Raw genomic sequence first — 25,435 nt, 5'->3', positions numbered from 1 at the left:
GGATTTTGATTACCTACCATACGGAAATGCGTTAAGTATGTATTTATGTTGATAGGAAAATATTTTATGGGAATATAAGGTCCTTAGCTATGTTTGCATACTATACCATCGAGAGGTCGTTAGTAGTACGATACTATTGGTTATTTATATTTTTGTAGTAAATAAATCTTATTTATTAAATACGTGCGAAAGAAACCTTAATATTAGTACAAGTAGGCCTCAATGACAAGCTGAAGTGCAGTAAACTAAATGAGATTTATCGTGTACGTATGTGCGCGTACAACCGCTGGCTTACCCGCGGGGCGTACACATCGACATTCTACACCTACCCCTCTGCTCAAGTATTTGGTTACGTACCGACAAAGTAGTTTTTGTATCAGCTACCTATATAAGGTGTTGTTACTTACTTTCTTACTTTGTAACCACGACAACTAAAAAACCGCAAGCCTGACTTTAGAAACAATGTTGCTATGCTACGCGATCTAGAATAAACCAATGAAAACGTTCGTTTTGTGTCTCAAGACACTTACATATTGGTATTTAACTTCCACTTAATTAATTCGAAACATAAGAACCTTAATCTTTATCCCTCAATTGCGTGACACCGATGATAACACGCTGTTTCACCTTTGAAATTAACGGTTAATTTTAATAAGACAGTAATTAAGTATTTGACGTATTACCGGTTACGAAAATTACTTTCGATTTAATAAGTAGAAACCAGGAGGAACTAATTGACTTGTTGTAAGAATTGCCTAGTAAGGCATACATAATCTAGTTTAATTAAAAGTGCCTTACCAAATCGCGTTACTCGTATGAAGTGGCTTAAAGGCAGTCTATCAAATGGTAAAAGCAATAGCAGCCACAAAGCTGTCATGACGTGCCTCGATAAACGTTTAGAGGCTTGCTTTTAACGGGACACTAGCGTAAAAAGAGCATCAGTAGCATGGGCAGGAACCAGGAAATGCAGAGTGACAGTAGGTAGTTTGGGCATAGCAGCCGTTTTAGCCTTTACGTCGGATTTACCCCTTTTTTAGAGATTTGCACGTCTACTCTGTCGATATTGCGCCGTTAGGGACTTATCTGTAAATTGTCGAGGGCCAGCCATTGTCTGGTATTGGCTCGCTGCGCCAGTTACTCAAAAATTAATTATGCCAGACACAGAGCAGCCCAGCTCTGTCAACGGGAATTGTAAATCAGGCGGATAGAGACACGCACCTGAATTATAGACGAATGCGATTTTACTAGACAAATGTTATCAGTCAGAGTTTAGAGGATTTTGTTTTTGATGTTTTATCGGGCTAGCTTTCTACTACTCTCTAGTTTTAAGAATAAATATATTACTTAGATAACCTGGGAATCACTCGTTATGAAGCATCATGAAAATCATTTTTCATCACCTGGTACAGGTAAGGCACTACCCCTGGTGACAGAATTGAATTCAGATATAAAAATTTAGTGTTACTCACCCGTTGAAGGGGTATCCGGCGAAGGCTGCATCATAGGGGTGGTACACCGTCGGGTATGGCCAGGTAGCTGCACTTGCGGCAAGGTTTTCTTTCAGCTCGATTCCTGCAGCCTAAGAATAAGGAATACAAAATAGATTATTAGCACTACTCGAAATTCATTTAAAATAGACAAAGTCGATATAGAGTTCTCATTTATTTTGTAAGTGGTATTTTATTTTAACACCATAATCGATGTTTTTAATAAATGATCGTTGAATTTGCTGACAATACTAAAACTAAACCTTTAATATTTTAAAACGCAGCAATAGGTAGTTATGAAGTCTAGAGTTTTATGGAAACAGAGAATACAAAGAAAAACTTCCATTGAATACTATAATAATCATCTATAATAAAAATTATTAATTATAGATTCACTTTTACATACTTAATACATTATCAACCGCCCGTGACAACCCACTGCACTAGAGGGTTTGTTATGATCCATTGTGTAAAAGATCGCAGTTTCAAAAGTTCAGGTTAACCGAAGAGCGCTGGAGTCTGTTAATTGCGTAGTCCTGTAACTAGCTCTAACTCTAACGATAACCCTAATGTAATATATCATATAAAAATACACGAAATATTTTATTTGCATTTTTTTACACAAGGTGGTAAACTAGTAAATGAATTAGCATGATCAAGCAATGGTAAGTAGTTGGGCCCATAAGCACCAGAAAAGTTACTATTTCATTGCCGGTCTTTAGGAAAGGGAATTAAGGGATGATCAAATTAGTCCGTGGTATTTACTCCACTCATACATGCCGAAGAATGGTGCTCCCAGAAGAAAGTATAACTAGAAGTTAATATTACCGAACTATGTATCATATGTGATAAAATAACATGTTTTAGTAGCCACTAGAGTAACCAATATACTCGATGTCAAGTTCTATCTCCATGGGGGAACGAAATTTTTTTTTTTAATTTTTCTCATGTAGATGTACGATTTATGTGCGTCAGAGTTGCTCAACCACTATTCTACGCAACGTATTGACCTTTAAATATGTTTCTATTGTATTCACGATTACTCATTATTTGTACTATAATGTCTGCTATTTGTCACCGCTATACTTTTTATTAACCGTCTAACTGTAATTTTATTATAATATCTCCTTCCATATTTCCGGTAGCTTTAAAGCAATCCATTACTAAAATGATCCTCGTCGGATTGATTTCTTGATCGATCGCTTCAGAGTTTTGGTCTTAACTATTATTACTTAATGGGTAAAGATACGAGACGCGTGCATCAATCATCGTTCCATCCACATTTTTTGTTTTAATCGTTAAGCTTTTACGTTTCACAAATAAACAAATATGAAATGTTTAAATTTTGAGATAACTTTATTTAAGAAAGTCCAACATTAAATAAACAGCAGTTTTAAAATTATGATTAATTTGTTATTAAGTTTGTGCGCCGGAGATCGCGTAAAAAGCATGGCTGTCACTAAGGGTCCAAAAATTTATAGCGACACATTAAAAATAACTCAGGAGCGAGTCTTAATGCGGTCAGCCAGGATAAATCTATCAAAAGATTTTGTTGTCCAACAACTTCATTGGTGGCCGAATCGAAAATCCGATAATAAATTTTACTCAAGTACGACAGCGTAATCCAGTCGCGCTGTCGGTCTTTGTTGCTGCGACCTTTGTGATATAATTCCAGTTTTCTGTTACTTCAAATAATAATCGGACTACGCCGTAACGCGAATCTGTGGCTCTGTGGATTTATTGTGCCGACTTTGCTGCTGCAATATTTACTTAATCGGCTGATCCCATCCATCGTAGGCGTTTGACAGCTAAAATGCCAATTGTGCTACGTGAATCTATGTTTGAGCTATAGATTAATAATCTAGTTTTAAAATGCAACGCTAATGTTTTGTTGTTAAGTGTCCGGCAATCTGATGAAAGATACTGTTTTAGACATTGTTGTAATGTCTAATACTTAAATATTTGGCTTACTTAGAGACAAATTGATCGCCATCGTACTTATACGGTTAGGGAATGATTGATAGATGTGTTGGTCTTAACGAAACAATTATTTGAGCACAAAAAACTTGCCCGTGATCTTTATTGGTATCAACATTATGAGTTTAATGGAACCTAGCTATAATCCCATTAACATTAGTGTGTTGAACTAGCCAGTAGGTATATACTTTTATGGAAGGTATAAGTTAATCCGGTGAGCGATGTGGTTGACACGCAAGCTCAGGTAGCGTTCAAATGTCGTCGAGTCCACAATGGTACTAAGTAGATACAATACTTTGGACGGATTTTAAAAAATGATTAGTTACTTTATTTTTACAATAAAAATAATGATAAATGTTGAAGACAGTATTATGTTTTACTTATAAAGTAGTCGATGATTTTAGTAGCGTGGACGAGGACAAGTCTGATGCTGTAGTGTGTTCAGTGCTCACATACTTAATTTATAAACCGATTTACCCACATTTTAGTGCACCTATTTTTAACGTCTAGAAAAAAAAACTTATTTATGTGTTCCATTCACTACGTCTATAAACACTTTCTATCAAAAACAAATAAAACAAACTTACTTTGTTTTAACCACAAGTAGTATATCGATAATTTATGTTAAAATTATTGATGTTTACTTACAAACTTCTGAATAAATCTCTGTGCCTATTGATTACAATACTATACATGTTATAATTATCATAAATTACAGCGGCCATTAACCACAAATCTACTACTAAAAGTGGTAGCAAAGATCGATGATTTATTTTAGGATACTTCTTCGGAACTATAAATTATTTTTTTCATAAAATAACGCTGGCTTCCCGTCACCATAGCCCCACATGTGCAAATGGAAGCGATTAGACCGGGCGAGCTATTAAATATTTTGACACTTCAAATATTCCGTTTGTCTCATAAACGTATTTCTGTTTACAGTAAGCATTACATTTAATTTTTGAAGTGTAAACAAACACGTTATAATCCGACAGCTAAAAAGACCAAACAAAGAAGTAAAAAACAAGTCTACAGTGCACGGATACCCTACGAGCCGGGATGAAATAATAAATTATAGACAAAATAAAAGGCGTTAACTAAAAAAACGACGTGAGGCAGGATCCCATTGAAGGCGTCGGCCAGAGTTAACACTTTCGCCACTGATGATGTACGATCATATCTTCATGAATGATTGAATCATCTGCCGGGACACGTTCACGGCTTTTAACACCTTCCTCCAAAAGTTTTACTACACGTCATATATTACGTAGCGTGGCTACTTTTATGTTGTTATGATCATTATCATTCAAAGTCACTACCCACACACGTCTCGAGGGGTACAATCCAACACAAGGAGACTTTTATGATCACGTTTTTGTATTATTTTAGACCATTCAAGTTAATTTGTACGTGTGATGTCCACTACCTATAGTCTACACTACACGTTTCAAAAAAGAATAAAGTTTTACGAAATGAGATTGACATGTTCCAATATTGGTACGTTATTATTTTATAATCCTGTATAAATGCAATATGGAACTCTGGACACATTTTAATCCTCAGAAAGAAATTGTTAAACATATTAAGTTATTAAAGCCGCCTGGTTCGGTACAACTTTTTTGGGTCGATGGACAAAAGAACATACATCAACGGATTATGATTCAAATTTATATGTATTTATTACTTATGTCGTAAACCTTATTGTGGTGCCTACTTAACACTGCGCGAGAGTCTTATAACTACCTCTCTAACGTAATATTTTGACAACGTATCCTAATTATTTTAACGTAATACCCTTTGTAGTAGGAAGTAGGAAAAATGGAATTAAAGCTCCTCGCCCATAGATGTAGATAGGGATATAATCCCTTTGGTTTAGATGGTTTTGGTTTCCAAGCTGTGATGGGTTTTAAGCTTTTGTCGACGTAATTAATTTAAGTCATAATTTAATAAGATTAGTTTGGACAAAAAGATAAGCAACTGTTGGGAGCGTTAATTATGTTTGTGATAGTGTACAGGAGATACAGAATATGACTATTGTTCTAGGTAATTAACTTTAAGTACTAAGTACTAATTCTATGAAATTGGTACACAGCTGCTGAATAGCCACTAGTTTTTGTGTTCGAGTGCATTTTGTGAACTGTGTTTATTGAAAACTTTGTATTGCGCCTACTAATATTCTTCAGTTATGCCAAATGTATTAAACAAGTTTCAATGAAATTCCGTATATAGACAGTTCATGACCTAGATTAACATACAACAATATTATTACTGTTAAACAATTTATTTTTAAACTTTAGCATATTTTTATATTTAATACCAGAAAAAAGAACATTGGAATTTAAATATTACGGTATTAGTTGACATACATGTTACGTCTTTGTTGCAAATTAATAAAAGCAATAGCACGTCGACGTTAGTACAACAATAAAATATTAAATTACTTGGTATCAGATAGGACAGAAACTTGTCAAGCAAACTTGTTTTGTAAGTATGTGGTACTCGGCGTGGTTTGGTCACAGTCACATAAACACTGGCCACTCATGAAGCCTAGCAGTAGTAAATTTTACTATAAATGAATAAGTGACTCATTCTTTACTAGGTAAATGTCCTCCTACTTACTTATTAAGTAGATTGGTCCGTAATTCTATCACGTTAAGTAAATAGATAAATACACTATTTTCCATTATCTCTAAAATTATATCTACAATATTAGAAAATTTTAATGGTTGATTTGTACCTTTGTCCAAATGTCCAATCCAAACTACGGTATTCTTCTGTGTCTTGTGTAACTTTACTTACTCATAACACTTAGACCCGAAAAAACTATTTGTGGATCACACAAAAAGTTGCTTCGTGCGGGAATCGAACGCGCTACACGTTGCACGGCAACCGTGCAGTTGAATATGTTCATACCGTAACTTTTATAATATGTCTTATGAACAAGGAAAACCAACACAAAATTAATTCTTCTTAACAAGGAGTCTTGTTTATACGTTTTTTGATTAAGCCAAACGAAATACACGTACAGACATCCATTCGATATAAGTAGATATCGACAGACTGATGAAAAAAGTGATTTCTAATGCGATGGAAATTAAGAGACGAGGAACATTAAGTGACCGATATTCGACACTACAAAAAGCGCAGAATTAATTTAATGTTCGTTTTTATTTGCAATTCAATCCGATATCCTTAATTCATGTTTGTTGCAACACTAGCCTCTGATTATCATGTCAACCGCAGGGATTGGCTCCGTTGTTCTAAACTCGGTCAAATAACATTATTATCTCAAGATTGTTTAATTACTATACTAATGAGTGACATTGTTGGATATTATTTAAAGCTTTTTGTTTCCAGCGCTCTTTATGTGCTTGTTTTTAACTCTGTCCACGTTAATTAAGCACTTAAAATTTTAATTGATACATTGAGATTGATATCTAGATTTTAATAATATGCCGTTTAAAATAATTATTATTTTATTACTAAACGAATATATTGTTTTTGAATATATGTATAATTGTAATGCCTACAAAAAAAAATTAAACATAGACGTCTGTAAAACCGATGTAACCACATCGGTTTTACAGACGTCAGTGTGAAAACAGACGTACCTGACGTATGCTCGTGAAGGTATCTATAATGAAGTTGATATTATTTCAGTAACTAATTTAGTCTCTGTTTGATACCTAGGTGTCGTTTGCAATAGTTTCAATGGAAGTAATTGTTCTTTGGTTTGACTCTCCGATTCCTATGGCTAATCAGGTCGAAAACTTTGAGTGTACATACATATGTTAGTCTTGATGTATACTTACAGCATTTGTATAAAAGGGTGGTTGATCAGCTGCTAAAGCAGGAAAATACGCCGCCATACCGGCAGCTGTAGCGGCCGCTGCGTCAGAGTAAGGGGCACTGTACATAGACAGGGGCACGCCGGAAGCGAGCCTCTGGTAGTTGAGAAACTCGTATTGACACGAGCAGACTGTTTGTCCGGTGATAGGATCCTGGAATATAGGGCGGCCCGTGTCGCAGCAGCGCGGGGCTGCGGCGGCAGGTGAGCTGGGCCGGGCCGCGGCACTCGCGCCGCCCGCGCCCGCGCTCATTCCCGCCTGCGCCGGCGGCGGACTGTTGGAGGCTGTCGAGATGGTGCTCTGTAAGTTGCAAATTTTGAAATGCCTTTATGGCGCGTTTTTCATTCGCTTATGCAGACGCGATGTGTAGATAGGAGGCCTCCGTGCGCACAGCTAGCCAGTCGCAAAGCGTTAAGAACAAATTAAAATGCAATTGAGATATGCTCACGTGGTTAATGTACCATAAATCGACAAAAAGTTCATAATGGACAGCTAAAATAAAATTAGAATAATATAAAATAATTGATGGATAATAAACGAGCCTTTAACGATTGTGTGAAAAGGGGTGAGCATCAAAGTAACCTTGGGCGTGTCTGTCCCGTCGTCAGGAGCTACGTGAGCGCGAACCAACTGTACGCAAATATCAACGGCGAGGGTCCTGTACATAAAAAATATTAATGTTCTCGAGCGAGTAATACTAATTTGATGCGATTGATAATTTTGAATAAATCACAATGGGATTGGGCTGGGCGGACACATTGTTGTTGTTATAGATTTATTATTCGCCGAACTACCTGAATCGATAACGCGGTCGCAAAATAAACATCCGGCTGTTGTCCGATTATAATGCCAGAAATGCGAGTTTAGATTGTCCTTTTAATTGAGCTCAGTGTGGACCCGCACGCGGGTTCGTTCCGAAATAACTTTCTAAATATTTGTCATTGGAATGAAAAATGGTTCCAACCGTCCAAAATTCATTGTATTTTCAATGGGGATTAGGATTCGAGAAATGACGTTTTTACACATCTCATGTCAGTTTTTTTTCGAGAAATCAATTAATGCTCTACGTCTTTTGTGCTGTATGTCCACAATATTTTAATATTATATTTATGTCAAAAATTATCCAATTATATTCGAATATTAATTTTCATCTACGAATAATTTTGCAATTTTGTGTAGAAACAGTGTGACTTGACCTTTAATTGTGTAAAGAGGCGGTTCTGTTGCCATAAGCCTAGTAAAGTCACGTCGCGGTTGACTGTGGACGTATTAAGCTGGAGCTATGACCCGTCTGCCAGAAGTATGGCTTCAGTCGCCCTAAACACGCGACATATACCTACTGTCATGTCTGTTGCTATAGATTCCAACATTTCGACAACCTATCGCACCGCTGAGCCCACACTCACCCCCTCACGGCAGGCTAAAAACATTTGTTGTGTTGAGGGAATTATTGAGGTAATCCCGAAGCCGTTAAACGTCGAATCCCTGCATTACCTACATTACATACCCTGCATAGTTATTTAATCCTTGCTCGCTAACGTACTGTACTTATGTATAGGAGGTTTTAGAGTTGGTAGGTGTTTGCGTGTATCGTTGCTCATTCGACCTAATGACTATGGTAATAGAGATGATATCGATCTATATAGGGGCTGCGGCTGAAAGCGACGTTGGTGCTTAAAAGGGATTCAATCCGTTCAAACGACACGAGTGTCTGGTGGGTGAGACGACATAATATAATTATTACACCACCTACTGCATGCTTTATTTATGTTTTGGGTCGACAGTTGTGAACAGGTATTAGTTAACACTAAATCTCTCTGAGGCAATGTTAACAAATTCATTCCCAGAAAGGTATCTCTATTACAAAGTACGACTCGTATGTTGGTTGGTTACTATGTATGTGTACTATGTCTTTTTTCCGGGATATCGGATTACTTACGTATCTGTAGACCGAAACTAAGTCCTAAATATCGTAAAAAATATGTAACTGGACTTATTTTTTATCTTTCTTATTGTCCGTTTTCAAATATGAATAACTTGACGAATATTGTACAATTTCGATACTATGATAAATACCCAACGAACTGAAGATTATACATTATACACTACAATAAGATTTAAAACCTTTGCTTTACAAAGATGTTGAATAGATTAATTTTTGCAAGCAAAGGCACGTGTAATAGATAGTATAAACAAAATGTGTTTATTGGTTATTAATAAAACTTAAGAACTTACGTAACAATTAATTAGCAATAAAAGTGCAGATATTTCTCAAAGTAGGTCACCAATGAAATCACAATGAAACAAAAAATAACAGTTGCTGTCATTATTTGCGTCAGCCGTAATTAGAGAGCCAAATAAGTCATCGTGGTATCTTTTACGTCTTGTTCACGTCTATTTATGTCTCTGTCATCGTATTTTTTGAATAATCTGGCAACTTTTTATCTGTATCATTTTTGGATATTGAAACGAAGCAAAAAAGAAATATTATTTATATAATGTACCTTTTGCGACTATTGCATATTATAGTACACCTCAAAATTAGGTAAAGAATAGCGTAGACGAAGCGTAGTAGCTGCGTAGACGGAGCGTAGCAACGGTGTAGAGGCTGCGTAGCAACCGTGTAGAGGGAGCGTAGCAATGGAGTAAAGGCCGTGTAGGTAAGACGCAGGGCTCACATAGAAGCCACGTAGGTACGACGTAGGGTTCGCGTAAACGCCACGTAGGTACGGCGTAAATCCCGCGTAGAGGCCACGTAATCCTACCATATGCCACTGTTAATTTTTGTCGTTCACATGAAAGATAATGAGATATTCATTTTCAACGCGTGAAACTCTATTTGGTGACAAATTGTTGACTTTAATTATTGGTATTGAAGGTGAAATGTTTATTTTAACACGTTGAACAGCAATGACGGTCACCAGTGACCCATGCTAATGGAAAATTGGCTTTTAACTATTTACTGTCAGCAATCATAGTGTCAATAATTACTGAAAATACTTTTACAAAATGATGCAAAATGTATACTGTGGTGTTTAATGATGTTTGGTCATTGGTATAAATTCCATCATTATTGAGTAAGCTCATTGTTCTTTATATCTGTAAAATTCTACAGCATAGAGTAGCAGTACGAAAAGTATTTACAACTGCTATATAAGACAAGATATAAGCAAACAATTTGCGGTTTCTAATATTGAAAAAAGTGCTCGCTCGTCGAGATCTTATTAATTATAATTAACACTTGACAAGCTCCGTTAAGTGAAGTTGAGTTAGGCAACAAGCCGGGAAAACGTTAGGATGGCGAAGACTAAATGGTTTAAGACACGTCATTGTAGTAAATTATCTAGTCTGTAGCTTGTAGAAAACCTAGTAACAGTTGCTATTGAATATGAATGGCCTCATCAGGAGTAAAAAGAGGAGAAAGAAGTGCTAGTTTATAACACGAAACAACATTTTTTTACGTTACAAGTGTGTTATTCCGGAAAATGTTTGCAAGCTCTACTGGTTAGTTTACTAGCTACTCCAACCGCTGTTAATTGATAAAACGAATGAATTATAGAAGCGTATCTCTTCCTTTACATTGTAAGTATACAGTTACAATTTATGAAATTAGAATATATGCGCCATTTTTCACTGTTCGGAGTTAACACCGCGAGCAGCAGTTTGTGTAATTGAAATTGACTTCTGGTATATTTTACCGAGATATTTGCATAGAACAAGTCCTGCGCTTTGTGTAGCGCTAGTTTGACAGTTCCTAAACGGTTCGTAAACATGACAGGTAACTAAATACTCACGTATAACACGTAATTTTCATTTATCTATTTAGACAAACTTTGAAATAAGTAAGTATTGGTTATGTGTGCTTATTAGATAAAGAATACAAAAAAGTTGTCATCATATCCTTTTCAAATATCGGACGGTTGGAGGATTAAAGTGCCGCTGCACCTTATCTTCGGCAGACATCTTTTAAAAAACAAACACGAGAAGTATTCTCTTTTTGTCGTCTTTTTTTATCGTAACCCGCAGGATATGTTAGAGTCGTTAAGCCCTTTTAAGTGTTAAACCATGTAACTGAATATTCGAGCGTATAAGGGTTCGATCTATTTGTTAAATAATGTAAAAAAGTTAATCTTAGAGAAATCGGACCCAATGACATGAATTTCGTTAAAGACATCAGCCGGGCAAAAAATATCGATGACATGTCGCTCGCTTAACTAACCGTGGGTGACGCCGAGCGATGGCTTTTGTCCAGGTACCACGGGATTTTTTTATCAAAGTCGGCCCTTTAGCAGACATCATTAAAGTATTAAATTTACGATAAGGTTACGGGTGCACAGTAATAATTTTGACATTCTTGCTAATGTTTAATTCTCCGATAAATGTCTTTGCAGCTTTGCATAGTCCCGGTGTGAGCTTGCTCCCACTTAGAATCAGTCATCTTAAACAATCAAGCAATCTGTTACGCAAACAGTCAGTTGATATAGATCATATTATAAATTCCGTTTACTGAAACACGCTAGTATATTGCGGTCGGGTGTTATCATTAACCATGCATGAATGTGATATGGCTGCCCTGCATATGTGTCAAAGCAGGTCTGCTGATTCTGTCAGCGAAGATAATTATTTGAGCCCGTTACCATGTAGCGGTCCGCAGCTTAAGCTATTAGTCAGCGGCAAGACAGTTCACAGAATTATCAGAGTGCTAATATTCTCGCCTAATCCTTTTCGCACATAGTTTGTAAAAGAAAAAGCATCACAATTTGATAGATCGTATGATAAGGCCGCCTGCTCGGGCGTCACGCCAGCTTGCGTTCGCGTTTACATTCCTTGTCTTGAGAAAAGCGTGTGCGAATAATTCTGATGTGGTAATTTTTTTACTTCTCCTAAACATCAGGTTAATTACAGGCAGATTAAGATCAATCATATTAAAATAATTTGTTTAACAGCTACATGCTCCCGTAGCAGCTTTCAATTCTATAATCAGATAGATATCTATGTTTATTTGCTTAGAATATACATGCATAGTCTTATTTGAGGTGATTAACATAACAATATTCTCGGATTTCTTTTCCTGTAACAGATTAGTATGATAAAGTCACACATAGTACATCTTAACATTGGATAGAAAACGTTGTTTTTATTAATATCATTCAAATTTATCAGAGCTGAACCTATATAATGGGTAGTTCTTCGAAATTTGATTCTTCGACTGATTCATATGGCCAAAATTTAATTCCACTTTAAGATCTGTAACACGTGTTCATATGAAAATAGATATGCCAAATAACGTATATTCGAAAAAGGGACTCGTTTTTAAAAAATAGTTTTCGAGATATCGACGTTCGAATATTTTCTGCCCAGATGAATCAGAAAATTGTATGTAAATAAGCTCTGTATTTATTTTAATTTCACGTTCTTTTAATTTCTTGTTAGCATACCATTTTCGAGTACTTTCGCACAGAAAAAACACGAGCATTCATCATCACGCTTGCTCAGGGCGGATTAGCAATTTCAGACTCATATTAATTACATTCCTCAAAAAAAAAGTTTTTAAATTATAGCTATAATATTTATAGCTAAGTTAATTAAAAAATAAGACTAATAAAAAAATGGACAACGCAACAAGAGCATTATTTTATGATTCATATGCGGTTTTGACCATACGAATCAGGCACAGATGACTCAGGATTTTGCTTACAATCATGCATAACTCATCGTATATACAGACTTCATTCTTATCATTTTTCTACACGAATGTATAACCAAAAAGCTTCACACGAAACATAGATTGAAGTTTTAAAACTGTAAAGTAAATTTTATATAATAGGCATTGTAATCAGGATACCATGTAAACCAAACACAGATGAATCAGATATTTACCTTAGTAACACCTGAATCTAAGCCAACCAGCCGCACGTCTGCCTCCTAGCTTGTCCGTTGCAGGCCTGGTTTCCCTCCGCACAGGAAGCCAGACTCTCATTATTAATACCCGATCATGTATGATCATTCGCAGCTTACGCCATATTAATCAGTATTATACGCCGGACACTTCTTATTTATTTATTTATAATCATACTAACATAGTTATAACGAATGCATATTTTTTTTAAGAGGACAACTCATCTCCTTTCGATGTAATTATAATTTATATTGAAGTATCAAAGGGAAAATGCGAAATCGACTACTTTGTTCCGGAAAATGGCAAACGGACACGCCATATGAATCAGAAGAACAAGCTTTAAAAAAAATATTTTGTACCTAGACTGCAATTATTTAAAAAATATTATTTGTCCTAGTAACTGATATAGCTAAACTATACTAAAAAAAATATTACATGCTGTTTTGTTAGTTGGTTTCAAAAATATTCCCATAGACATCGAAAATTTTGTCTCTGAAGAACTACCCTAATCTGATACTAATCCAACAATATTTAATTACTATTAACAGAAAATGCTAAGAAATAGTGGTAACGAATAAAAAGTCGAGTGCTTTCACAGATTTTTTCTAAAATCATATACAGAGCTTATCTTAGAAAACCATCTAAAGTATGATTTTCTATAATTAAGCTTCGAGTGAATAAAACATAGTTGCGCACTGACAAACTATGATAGATTATCGTCGATCTGTTTTAGACAATGAATGCTAGTGTATCGTGTGATTCGGCCTCAATTAACAGCGTACCTCGCTCGCATGAATAGGAAACTAATTAATTAACCGGTTGTTCAATGTTTTTCATCCACTTTTCTACGGACTAACTAACATTGGCAATGTAATTATCTACATCCGAAACGGTTGAACTTCGCGTTCCATGCTCGCGACGATTTGTTTTGTGAAGTAGTATATTAACCGAATGGTCAATCTTAATAAACTACCACCCTGCTATTCACTGCTGCTCACTACGTGGGGCATAAACGTCATTTACCTTAAGGCACAATAAAATTTAACGTCTCTTGTTATTACGTCAAGTTATTTACATAAAATTTTATTTTAATTGGACAATTACATGGTGCATCATCAGTTAAGGTAGGTGTCTATTTCGACCGCATCCTGTGTCAAGATATTCGTATAGATAAGCCGACAAAATTGGCCCACCCTCAAAATGCACGATGCCTCAAAGAAATTCACACCTTCCCTAATTAGGGTAGAATTAGGAAAGAATAAATATTGAAAAGGAACCGCCGCCCTTATTCTAATACTCGGCGATATGTTAATGTAAAGATAAATACACATTAATGATGCATAATGATAATAAACGCCTATCTATTAATTTATCTAAGTATATTAATTAATACTGTAAAAGTCGTCCGTCAATCGGTCTTGCAGGTTTGCAGTGAGTTTTACACAAATATATTTTATTGTTTATTGATAAATTCGTGTTTTCAGAATTTTGAGATAATATTTCAACCAAAACAGATTACTTAAACGTCTATCTGTGTTTCAGTTAAGATAAGTAGTATGTAGAGCGTATATCTATTACCTGATTTTTTTATATCGGTAGCTAGCATGGTTGCAGATAATAATAATTTACAATCGTTTTCCATTAATTAAGTTGGTACACGAAAAGTTCATTTATTCTTGTATTTAGATAAGTCTAATTAAAATGTATAGTCGCAAATTTACAAGCAAGTTGTATACGCTCTTTTTGTTACATCGTTTTGGGTGTGGTCGTAAAAATGATATAAAGCAGTGTCGGCAAGTTTATAACAGAGCCTTCTTAGCTTGTCGACTGATGATCTGCAAGTAGGTAACATTTATTTATCAATTCGTAGCAAAAACATATGTATTTTTTTTGGGAAATTGTTAATTACTATTATTATAGTTCACTAGTAACTTGCTGTATGACGAAATACTAAGAAACTTTAATAGTAGCATTAAATGTTTACATAACAGACGAAAAGTTTGCAATATGTTGTTTACATAACGAAATTGTACCTAGTAACTACTAATGTTATTAACAGACCCGTGATATGTTTTACAAAGTTTTATTCGACAAACGTTAATCCTTTTATTTCATTATTATAATTTAAAATAAGTACGCTTCACACGATTTAAATAAAAACAGCGACGCGCCCCGGGGCGCTGTAAATCGATATACAATATTATTAAGTGTTTTATGGGGAGGTGAAATCTTTAACGTCGTACCAAATATGCTCGTTTAAAAGGCGGTTCGGACACGTACACGTCCGCGTCTCTACAGCGCGCTTTCCGCGTCGGTTCGCAGCCCCAGCCGTATTATTATTGTGTTTCATTCAAACAACTCATTCATAAAATTGCAACTCTTTCGAGAGCAACCGGAGAGCCTGTCGACACACTCCATCGCACCCACAAATGTGGACGAAAACTTTTACCTGCACCTTTTAATTCGATATCCACATATGAAAAATAAGATCCGTTTCATTATCTCGCAACGACGTCTTATGTGTCTTCAATCATCCAGTGCGGTGCGAACGAACGTTGATTTCGCTAATGAAGTTGTTTCAGATTGTTCAGCGAGATTTATTGGCCCCTGTTACGGAATAAACATGTGCTAGTGCCGCGGGTACTTGTCTATTAATAACCGGACTATTATTCTGCTTAATACCCCTGTGACGTGGTCGCAAACATTCCTGCGTTACTGTAATGCTGAAATTAGATTGATGCAATCAGGACATTGTACAGCGATTTGCTTCACAATTACAATTATCGATATAGAGTGGTTTATACCGCTTGTGGATACTTTATAACAAGTGATTTTCTTATTAAATGTTTAGTTTTTTACTGGTTTCTTCTTAAAAATTATTTGTTCCTTATCAGGAAAATTATAATAATGGTTACTCAACGTTGATAATTAACTTTAAGAAATATATTTCATTGGCATTCTCTATTAAAATAATCAGGAATAGTTTTATATATCTTTATACATTTCAATAGATTAAGTCATTAGATATTGTCATCAGAAAGATTTTGTAAAGTCATTGGAAACGACACAAATGTTATCCCCGAATATGTTAGCTTCGCAATGTTGTCGGTATGCATATAGCAGTTGTGTGTTATGTCAGCTTGTGTTTAGAGCTGGAAGAGGGGCATGGAAATTTGAATTATCGGTTAATACAGACGCCATTAAAGCGGTGGCGATTCAAAACATCCCGTGCTGTTCCCGGTCGAGCCTTTATTGCAAACTCCCTGTCGTTACCCACTAATCGACAACTGTGTTACCAAAATAACTCTCGCACAAAATTACTACGTGAACGACTATAATTTATTTACAAATTGGACAAAAAATTGTGTTTCTATAAAACAAAATGTATGTATTCAACTGGTTATTTACGTATGTGTGTCTTTTATTCTATCACTAAGTTACATAAAATTAATGACTACTGTCTATTAATAGTTTCTTATTATCGGAGCAGTGTGCAAATTTGAAAACTTATTCAATTTAGTGTTCGATCGTGAAATTCTTAGGTGATGTTACCGTACTCTATTTGCAGGACGTTTTGAAACCGTCCTGTTTAATGAGGGACATGTACCAGTACATAAAGTAACTTGTAAAGTCTTTATTAGTTCTGACGCATACGGACGGACGGACGGACGGACGGTACGGACGTTTCTTAAAGTTTATGATGATCATTTTCATATGTCCTTGAGAGCTTTTAACATGTCAAAAATGTGGATGATTTAAGGATATTTGTTAGTTTAACACAATTTTAATTTAATATTAAGAAGTTGTAGCTTCATCCCTCAAGCCTGCACTGGCTTTAATTTCTAGCTTATGGTCAGCAGCAGACGGTTGGTTTAATGTATTTAAAAAAAAAAGAAAGAATTGATTATAATTATACAGCTAGAGTGTCAGTGCGGCAGTGTGTCGCAACTGGAACGATGTCTTGCGGGTGGAGTATTCGAAGGCGCCGAGGTGTGAACTAACGATATGTGAGCACCTCATCCGTCGCACACACACGACCGTGGGCGAGACAACGCCAGTAATTGTCATACATGTGTATTTTAAGTTCACAATGTTGGTAATAAAGTTTCACGAGTCTCTATGGCGCGCCTGATTAGGACCACTAACGAAAGATCTGTGGCCGCGACGCGCCGCAACGCTCGTTTATTCGTGTATTACAGTTGTCTTGTGGTTATTTTGATACTGTATTTTTTATAATGTCTGCTTAAGTATACAAAGACCTGTGTGACGGAATAATGGCTGAAAGATGTTGAGAAAGTGTAAAATAAAGTTGGTAAGTTAAATTTGTTAAGTTTAAGTTGAATGCAATGTTGTTTTTCAACATATTTTTTTAAATAGTACCAAGTTTTGTAAATGACTTCAGATAAAATCCTAAATCATGAAAACAAAATTACTGACTTATGTATTGTTATGGCTATTGGTTATGTATCGCCAAAGAAACTCTACATACACAGAGATTAAAATATTTGCGATATAACTTTACGTTCGCAAAATATTAACCAGAGGACACAAAGTTGCTTCTTTAAGTAGCAGCAAATTCAATAATTTCCAGCGGTCATCCATAAGAATTACTGTATCTTCTTATTAATCGCAACATAACTCGCTAACACGGCCTTTTCATTGCCGTGTTTGAACGCGAAAAAGTTTTATTACCATCAAAATGTCGTAACATATCTCGGGGTTCCATCCGACTGACTATTAGATTATACAGCTGAATTAAACTCTGTAGCGAAGGGGAAAGATTCATATTCCAAAGGATGTTAACTCGACTTGATATTCTCAAAATGGATGGAGTATGTCTCTGGGCGAGTGTACGCGGCACGCACACATACGCTACTAAATCCGGTTGCGCCTGCGCTTTGTATGAGACTCACTATCACAATTCGTCGCTGCCGTAACGAGAGACTACAAAATTTACTAACCACGTAAACAGCACACTCCCTTCATTTCGGAGAAATTAATTAAAGTTTCCGAGAAGTGAACGTCTCATTCACCTATCTGATTAGGGCGAGTCGAGTGGGCGTGCGTCGAGGATCGCTCCACACCGCTTTCGGGGTCGTGAGATAAGGTGTCAGGTTTACGGTACGGTATCTTATAAAAAGATTTTTCTCGAGTTCAGTTATCGGCTCGATAAGTACAATTCCATTACGAATAAAATGGCAAATTTTCTATTTTATTTCTATGTTTTTATTGGTCACATAGTTATATGAATACACTGTTTCCGTACTTTCTTGAATGGTCTAACGAATAGGACTCCTTTTACAAACATAAAAACAATAAAACAAAACCGACTTACGACAATGGCATTAATGCAAACGCAATAAATCGTAGGACATACATGTATGCCGCAGAAGTCTTTTTTTCAAACTGAAACTGAAGCCATTTGCAAATTTACTAACACCGTATCTATTAATAAACTCTGTTATATAAATAAGTACCTGGTTCAAGTATATTCAGCATTTCAGAAATAACAACGAGCACCTAATTTTGTCACTTGCAAACAATAGTAATTTAGTTATGCAGTTTAACATGTCATTGAAAAAGTGAATAGGTGGATTCATGTATATTAAATTGTATACATTCGAATAATTTAGTTTAAGTCGATTGTTCCTAATAAATTTGATAAAATTAAAATGGTTAACAAACTCGATTGGCATTAAATACAATTGTTTTAGGTATATTTATATGAAATACAGATCTATAAATAGCTTCTGTAATAAGCCAGTAGTAAGCATTTATAATATATGAGGTAACAACGAACAGATTGCCGTAACAAATATCTGCTTAGTTTTATAACGAAACTCTTGAAAATAATGACAATACTACAACTACCTAATTAGCAAAAGCCCGGCGCGATATCCTGTTACACAAATGTAAAAAGCACACTTGCATATCATTAAACATTGGCTCATTATCAAGAACAATAGCTCACCAGACGAACATTTACTTAATCATGGCTTTTTATTAGGTACGCATTATTAAAGTCGAAACGAGTACCAAACGTCAAATTACGATTCTGAACAAAAAGGGGTCAGTAAGCGGTCGAATGCAAACTGCAAAAATGACGAAGATTGTTCATGGCTCATTATGAAGTTAAATGAATGGTGTTGGTTTTGTTCTTCGGTTTACGTGTCCCGAGGTCGTGCACGCGTGTTCGCTGTATGTGACCACAAGCAAGCCAAGTAGGCTCCCATAGTTCAGCAGAGCTGGCTCACGCCTCCGCGCCTCGCCTCTCGAACCCACCTTCAATTACCGCAGGGAGTAAACCTCCGTGCACAAGTACACAGCCTTGAGAACTTATTAAAATACAATCTTAAATTTTTATCGGCTCTTACTGTAACTGCACTTGTAATATAATCAACATTATGATTAGTATGAAAAATGCCATTATGAAGTTTCGTCAATAATTTTTCCTACATACTTCGATTGCGCAATTGTGTATTCCTCCTTAGAACTGACGTCCACTTCACGAACGCATTCACAAAATATTAATCTGGAACTCGACACTTGGAACGCAAGCTTGACGAGTCTCGAATGACCTAAATAAAAACAACTTTGTCGTCTTTTGTTCCCCCCTCTTGTTTATCAAATGGAAATGAACGTAAGAACAAAAGAATAAGTAGATAATGAGGTACCTACTCGTACATGGTGTTTATCAACAGACAATAAAACGCAGAGTTTCATTGACTAAGCGTACAGTATCTGCCTATATTTTATTTAAATAAAATAACCATCAAATATAAGGATTGTTTGATTTCAATCTTTATCTTTATTTATTCCTGATTTTAAACAGGAAGCCAATATAGTAAAGTAGCCGATCTTGTTGCAATTTAAATTCAAACCATAATGAGATAAAATAAATCTAAATATTTTAAGTCTTTCCCTTAGAATTAAATATGTTATGAGAATAAGAATAATCCGATATGACATGTCACGTTATCAAATAGGAACCACAACGTAGACGTTGTGGTTCCTATTTGATAACTTTTTAGTTTGAATTAAAAATAGGTGTGCAGTATTTTAAATAAATTGTTAATAATGAATTTGATCAATATCGAAACTAGTCTTGGCAGAGATCAATCCCATCTAAGCTGTAAGAAAGTAAAATGATGCCACCCGAGATTTAACGTGTCCGAGGTATTAAAACGAACGCTACAACGCAGTATAAACGTTTACAGCCCATTCTTGAACTTAATTGCTATTTAAATAAAAACGTACCATGAAAGCAATGGGACCATACAGCTATTAAAGAAAAGACTTTGAATTCTTATTAAGTAAGCTTATTTAAAGTCAGACTTTATTACGGTCTCATATTATGAAATGAAGAAAAAAAAAATAGAGAGCCATAACTGCAACAGGATCGAGGCAAGACTATTGAGTGTTAAAAGTCTCGGAGTGCTACGTCCAGTTGTCGATGGAGCTTACATTTCAAAACTGGGAAATAATGAGGATAATCCTCTCCGTGTTGAGGGAGTGACTGTGGCTCCCTCTTATCAAGGAGATAGCGAAATTAGATCGCATACGGCACGCACTCGGCCACTGACCGAACCATTCCGTATTATCTTTATTAACATTCGTTGGCGTACGTAGTCTTCACACCATTTTAATTATGGCGCGCAAAACTAACCGTATTATTAGATAACTGGCCGATATTAATACGAGTGCAAAATTTAATAAACTCTTATCGGATAACAAATAAGGGTGACAGGAAATCCAATAATTGATTTATGAATCACATCCACTTGAAAGATAATGTTTTGTTTTTAAATAATATACTCACTTATTATGGGGATTTTATTGGGTTTGGGAACGAAAGTACTTCAGAAGGTAGCGTTTTAACAAGTAAGTCGGGAAAGTAAAGCAATGGTAAAGTTTATCATTAGACTAAATACGAGCAAGAACACTACTTAGGTATATCACATCTCTCCAGAATCCGTAAAGATAACGTCTTTACGAGTTTCACGTAGGCTATTTGCAAAAATCTAGTCGGATTTAAACGATTTCATTATTATTTTGGTTAGAATTATCTAAAACACTTTAATTTATATTAGAGATGTACCGACGTAGCGTTAGAATTGTTCGAAACAAAGAACATTTAGGCCTGATTTTACACATACAACATAAATTTACATAAAAACTCGCTCTAACTGGTTTTGCTGTTTCTAAAGTTATTGATGACTGCGTTCCTTAGAACGATAGAGTAGATTGTAAAGCGTGGTTCTACTATTTCAAGTAAAATAACATTTTATATTGATTTGTCTCATTTGTGTGAAGTTGTCACGCTATATTTTTATTATATTTCTAGTCACTGGTAAAAACATTTTCTTTGCAATTGTTCTTTCTATTATTTTTTTTTGTTTTCTTTGAACTAATATTTAATAAATATAAAAGTACAATACAATATTATTATTATATAATGTAGTATGAAGGTATTTGATATTTTGTTGTATTTTATCGATTTCTTTCACAAAGTTAACTGATAAAAATTAAATTTAATTGACAACTAGGTTTTACAGTAATTCTTTGCACATTGAGTAACTTTATTATGGAATCTAGAAGAAGATGCTATGTAATTACATTGCAATATATTAACCAAAAAATTGTGTAGGTACCTAATAAAGAAATAATGAACCTATTTTTGATGTCGTTAGTCTAATGCAATTAGAATATTATTTTATTTTGTAAAAGCAATACACGTAGCCTATTCTATTTACGATTTTGTAACAATTGCCCTTACAAAATTGTTTTAGGTTGTTTCTCTTTATTCGTTTCATCATACAGATTTTAATATGCATCCATTCAGTTTTAATTACAAATGTAGCCGATAACTAAATAATAATTATAACTTAAATAATAATGAATTGGTTGATTATTCAGGTCGTGGTGGAAACTATGACGCAATCGACTTACGGAAAAAGTATATCTTTGAAACTGTTCTCAAGAGACATTTGATTTAAGAGTTCTTTTGGCAATGCGTACGGTACCTAATTAATATTAGTACATATGTTTACTTATAAAAACGCCTGTTTTTCTAAAACAGATAGTAACAGATTTGATATATGATTGCCTGTTTTTTTTTTATATTGATTAAATCTTGCCGCCGATTACGGTTTCCTTTAAGTGCCTTTTTTAAGTTTATCTAGGATATTGGTAAGTGTCTAATTCCAAGAACAATTGTTTGTAGTCACCGATAGTACTTAGATAGTGATTTGAATTATCTAGATATTTCCAATCATTGTCTAAGGTACTTGCAATAAAAGATACGAATGCGTTTTTGTGTATCAGCCAGTAAGATTGTCAACAGGCTATTGTGTAGTGGAAGAGTTTTAGAAACTTCTGTTTTACTCTTTATTTTAATATAAGTACTTATTTATAAAGTAGAAATAATGACATTTTTAAGATGGATTACCAACTTATCCGTAATAAATAAAAATAGTTATGAGGACCAAAGATACTCCTTATTTTTAAGTTAAGTTAAAAATAATGTCTCTACATTTTTGATAAATAGAGAGAGTGTAGAGATAAAAATATATTTTCGATTATAATGATTGCGTCGGCAAAATATGTTTATCATTGCTTACCAAAGATATTATTATAAATAATAATAAATATCCAACAAAATTTTAAGTAACAGAAAATAGGAGAGGTTAATTTCATAAACTGATACGTGATTTTGTGACAGAAAGAAATATTAAAGCTTGCATTAGTTTCTATTTGCAATCAATCCATTTTCGGAAACAATTTGCACATTAGTGCAGCTCTGTAATGTGCTTAAGTATCAGACTGAATTACATCGATTAATTTCTATGTTTAATCGATAGTTTAACTAAGTTTCCGATTGTTTTAGATACTTCGTCCAATCGGGAATAGGTAAGTAGTGCGATGAAAATTATTTTTCACATCGTAAATTGTCGATATTTAATTATTTACATTTTCCAATTATTAAAATTAAATGTTGCATGGAAAATATGTTGTGATGTTACCTATTATTTTTATCCTTTACTATATCCATGTTTATTTGTTTACATGGTGTCTTAAATTACATGAATTGTTGGTGGTACAATTATTTTATTACTTACCAATGTGTACTTTAGTGATACTTATGATAAAAATATGTTAGAAAATTAGGAGAACAAAATTTATTTTTATTTTGGTTATCAGAAAAAAAACAAATCCTATCTTTTTAACCACATGAACATATCACTTTTATTAATAACGGCATAGAGGTACAGCACATTCACATATTATCATCTTACATCGCACTGCAATAATTTGTTTAGTTATTATTAATTTGAAGAATACAAAAAAGTTTTGTAATGTTATTTAAAGTGTATTTACCTGATTGGGGGGAGATCCTCTGAAGGCGAACTGGGAAGTCATCTCGTTCTGTGTAAGTCGCCAGAAAACTTGTAAACGATCACGATTAGTTTAATGTCTGTGTCACTGTCCGCACACACTTCACAGTTGCATGTTTAGCGCGCGTTGGCACTATTCAGGACGCGAGTCGATGTAGCTGCGGTGCATCCCCGAGACGAGCGAGAACCAGCGAGCGTAGCACGGGATGCACTCGCGACGGTGCACAGTGGGTAGCCGCGAGTCCGCGAATATCGATTGCGGTGTAGAGTCGGGATAGAGCGGAGCGTCACAGGAGCGGAGCGAGCCGCGTGGTGCAGCGGGCGCGTGGTCGCGCGCGCGGCGGCAGTGGGTAATGCGGTAGCTGCCCGCCAGGTGATAGTAATTGGCGCCGCTGTCCCGCTCTCTCGTCGGCCGTCCCTCTCGGCGCGCACACGCACACTCGCCGTTGTGTGCGTGATGCTCGCACACCGCTCCTTCTTTTCACGCTCGCGTCGCCGTTTGACCCCGCGCGCCGTCGACGCTCTCGATTTTTGCGGTGCGGTGGGTGGCGCCCGCCACAGGGGCGGCCCGACGCGGTGGGGGCCACCGGAGGTGGGGGTAGATGCACTCCTTTCTTTTTTAAAGCTTCTCTTTCTTTTCTCGTATTTTTTATGTTAGTATTGGTACGAAGCGGTCTCTTTTATTTTATTTTATACATATATATTGTGATAATTAACAGTGACGATGCGCACGACGAGCGAGTTTGCCGAAGCGTCGACTTAATGATAGCTTTGCATTTGATTAAAGGTAACCACGACATTTGTAATTTTTATTTTCCTTCCATGTGAATCTTACTTGAGTAGCTATACAAGTCTGTCTGTAAGTCGACGGTTGTGGCCTGTTGTGTACTCGATAGCTTATATTACGGGGGTCGCTTTAGCGGTGGAAACATGTTAGCGGTGACAGCATTAAACGGTCTTTTGAATGTGTTTCACTTACGTCTGTATTGCGTACCAAGTAACCAATGCGAAGTTTTATCTCCAACACAAATAGAACTGGCTTATTAAGTACATTTACTCGTGACTTGCTTATATTTTGTGTAGTCCCATAAACAAACTTGTTTCTCTCAATGCGAAATCCCATTAAAAGTTTAATTCTGTACTGCAAGTGGCAACAAGAATATAATAAATAGGTGACGAATTTCAAGGCACGTTTAATTCAATTGAAACTGCGGTTCTGATGTAGGCTTAGGTACCCTACATAATTTAGTTTTATGTTTTTGGCTCTATAGGAATTTTAGCAGTAATTACCTAAGTAAAAAAAATATATTACCATTTGCTAAAGACGGTGTAAAACGATGATGGAAGATATCCATCTACAATTAAACTATGACAATAACACACCAAGTATCGAAATAAAAAGCGCAACGTCCCCGATCGATCTGTTCCCCTCTTCTTTCTTATCGCGCGAATATTTCACAGTGAACGCATACCGACCGAAAAAACTCACACAGATATAAAATATTCAAACGGTATAACATAAAATAAATTATCTTAGGTGAGTGTGAGATTGTGTGCGTTGCCCCCTCCTCTGGGCGGGTACCGGCGAGCGACCAATTGGGTCGAGCGGCGCGCGACGCCAGTCCAAAGTCACTCATCGCGGCGCTGCTGCCGTTGCCGCACGCTATGTTCCGCTCTCGCTCCGGCCGTGGTGCCACCCGCTGCCGCCGGCCAGCATAAACCATGACCTTAATCCTTTGACTCATTACACCGGCTTACTGACACCGCAGCGTACTTACACATCTACACTGTTTGCACACTCATGTCCTGATTCTGACTCTCCTAAAGTCA

At 35.7% G+C, this 25,435-nt stretch overlaps 1 protein-coding gene across 1 annotated transcript; it reads right to left on the bottom strand.

Annotated features, from left to right (window-relative positions):
- Window positions 1–1,465: 1,465 nt before the first annotated feature.
- LOC118263131 (homeobox protein caupolican) lies at window positions 1,466–24,753 on the bottom strand. The gene is made up of 3 exons (XM_050707609.1): window positions 23,589–24,753; window positions 7,277–7,612; window positions 1,466–1,579 (listed from the first exon to the last, which is right to left on the bottom strand). Exons 1-3 carry the CDS (start codon window positions 23,628–23,630, stop codon window positions 1,466–1,468), a joined length of 492 nt encoding a protein of 163 aa, XP_050563566.1. The 5' UTR covers window positions 23,631–24,753.
- Window positions 24,754–25,435: the final 682 nt, after the last annotated feature.

This window comes from Spodoptera frugiperda, unplaced genomic scaffold (genome assembly GCF_023101765.2).
Source record: "Spodoptera frugiperda isolate SF20-4 unplaced genomic scaffold, AGI-APGP_CSIRO_Sfru_2.0 tig00000782_1, whole genome shotgun sequence".
NCBI lineage: Eukaryota > Metazoa > Arthropoda > Insecta > Lepidoptera > Noctuidae > Spodoptera > Spodoptera frugiperda.
Note: the sequence above shows the minus strand (reverse complement) of the source record. Positions and strands in the feature narration are given on the sequence as shown.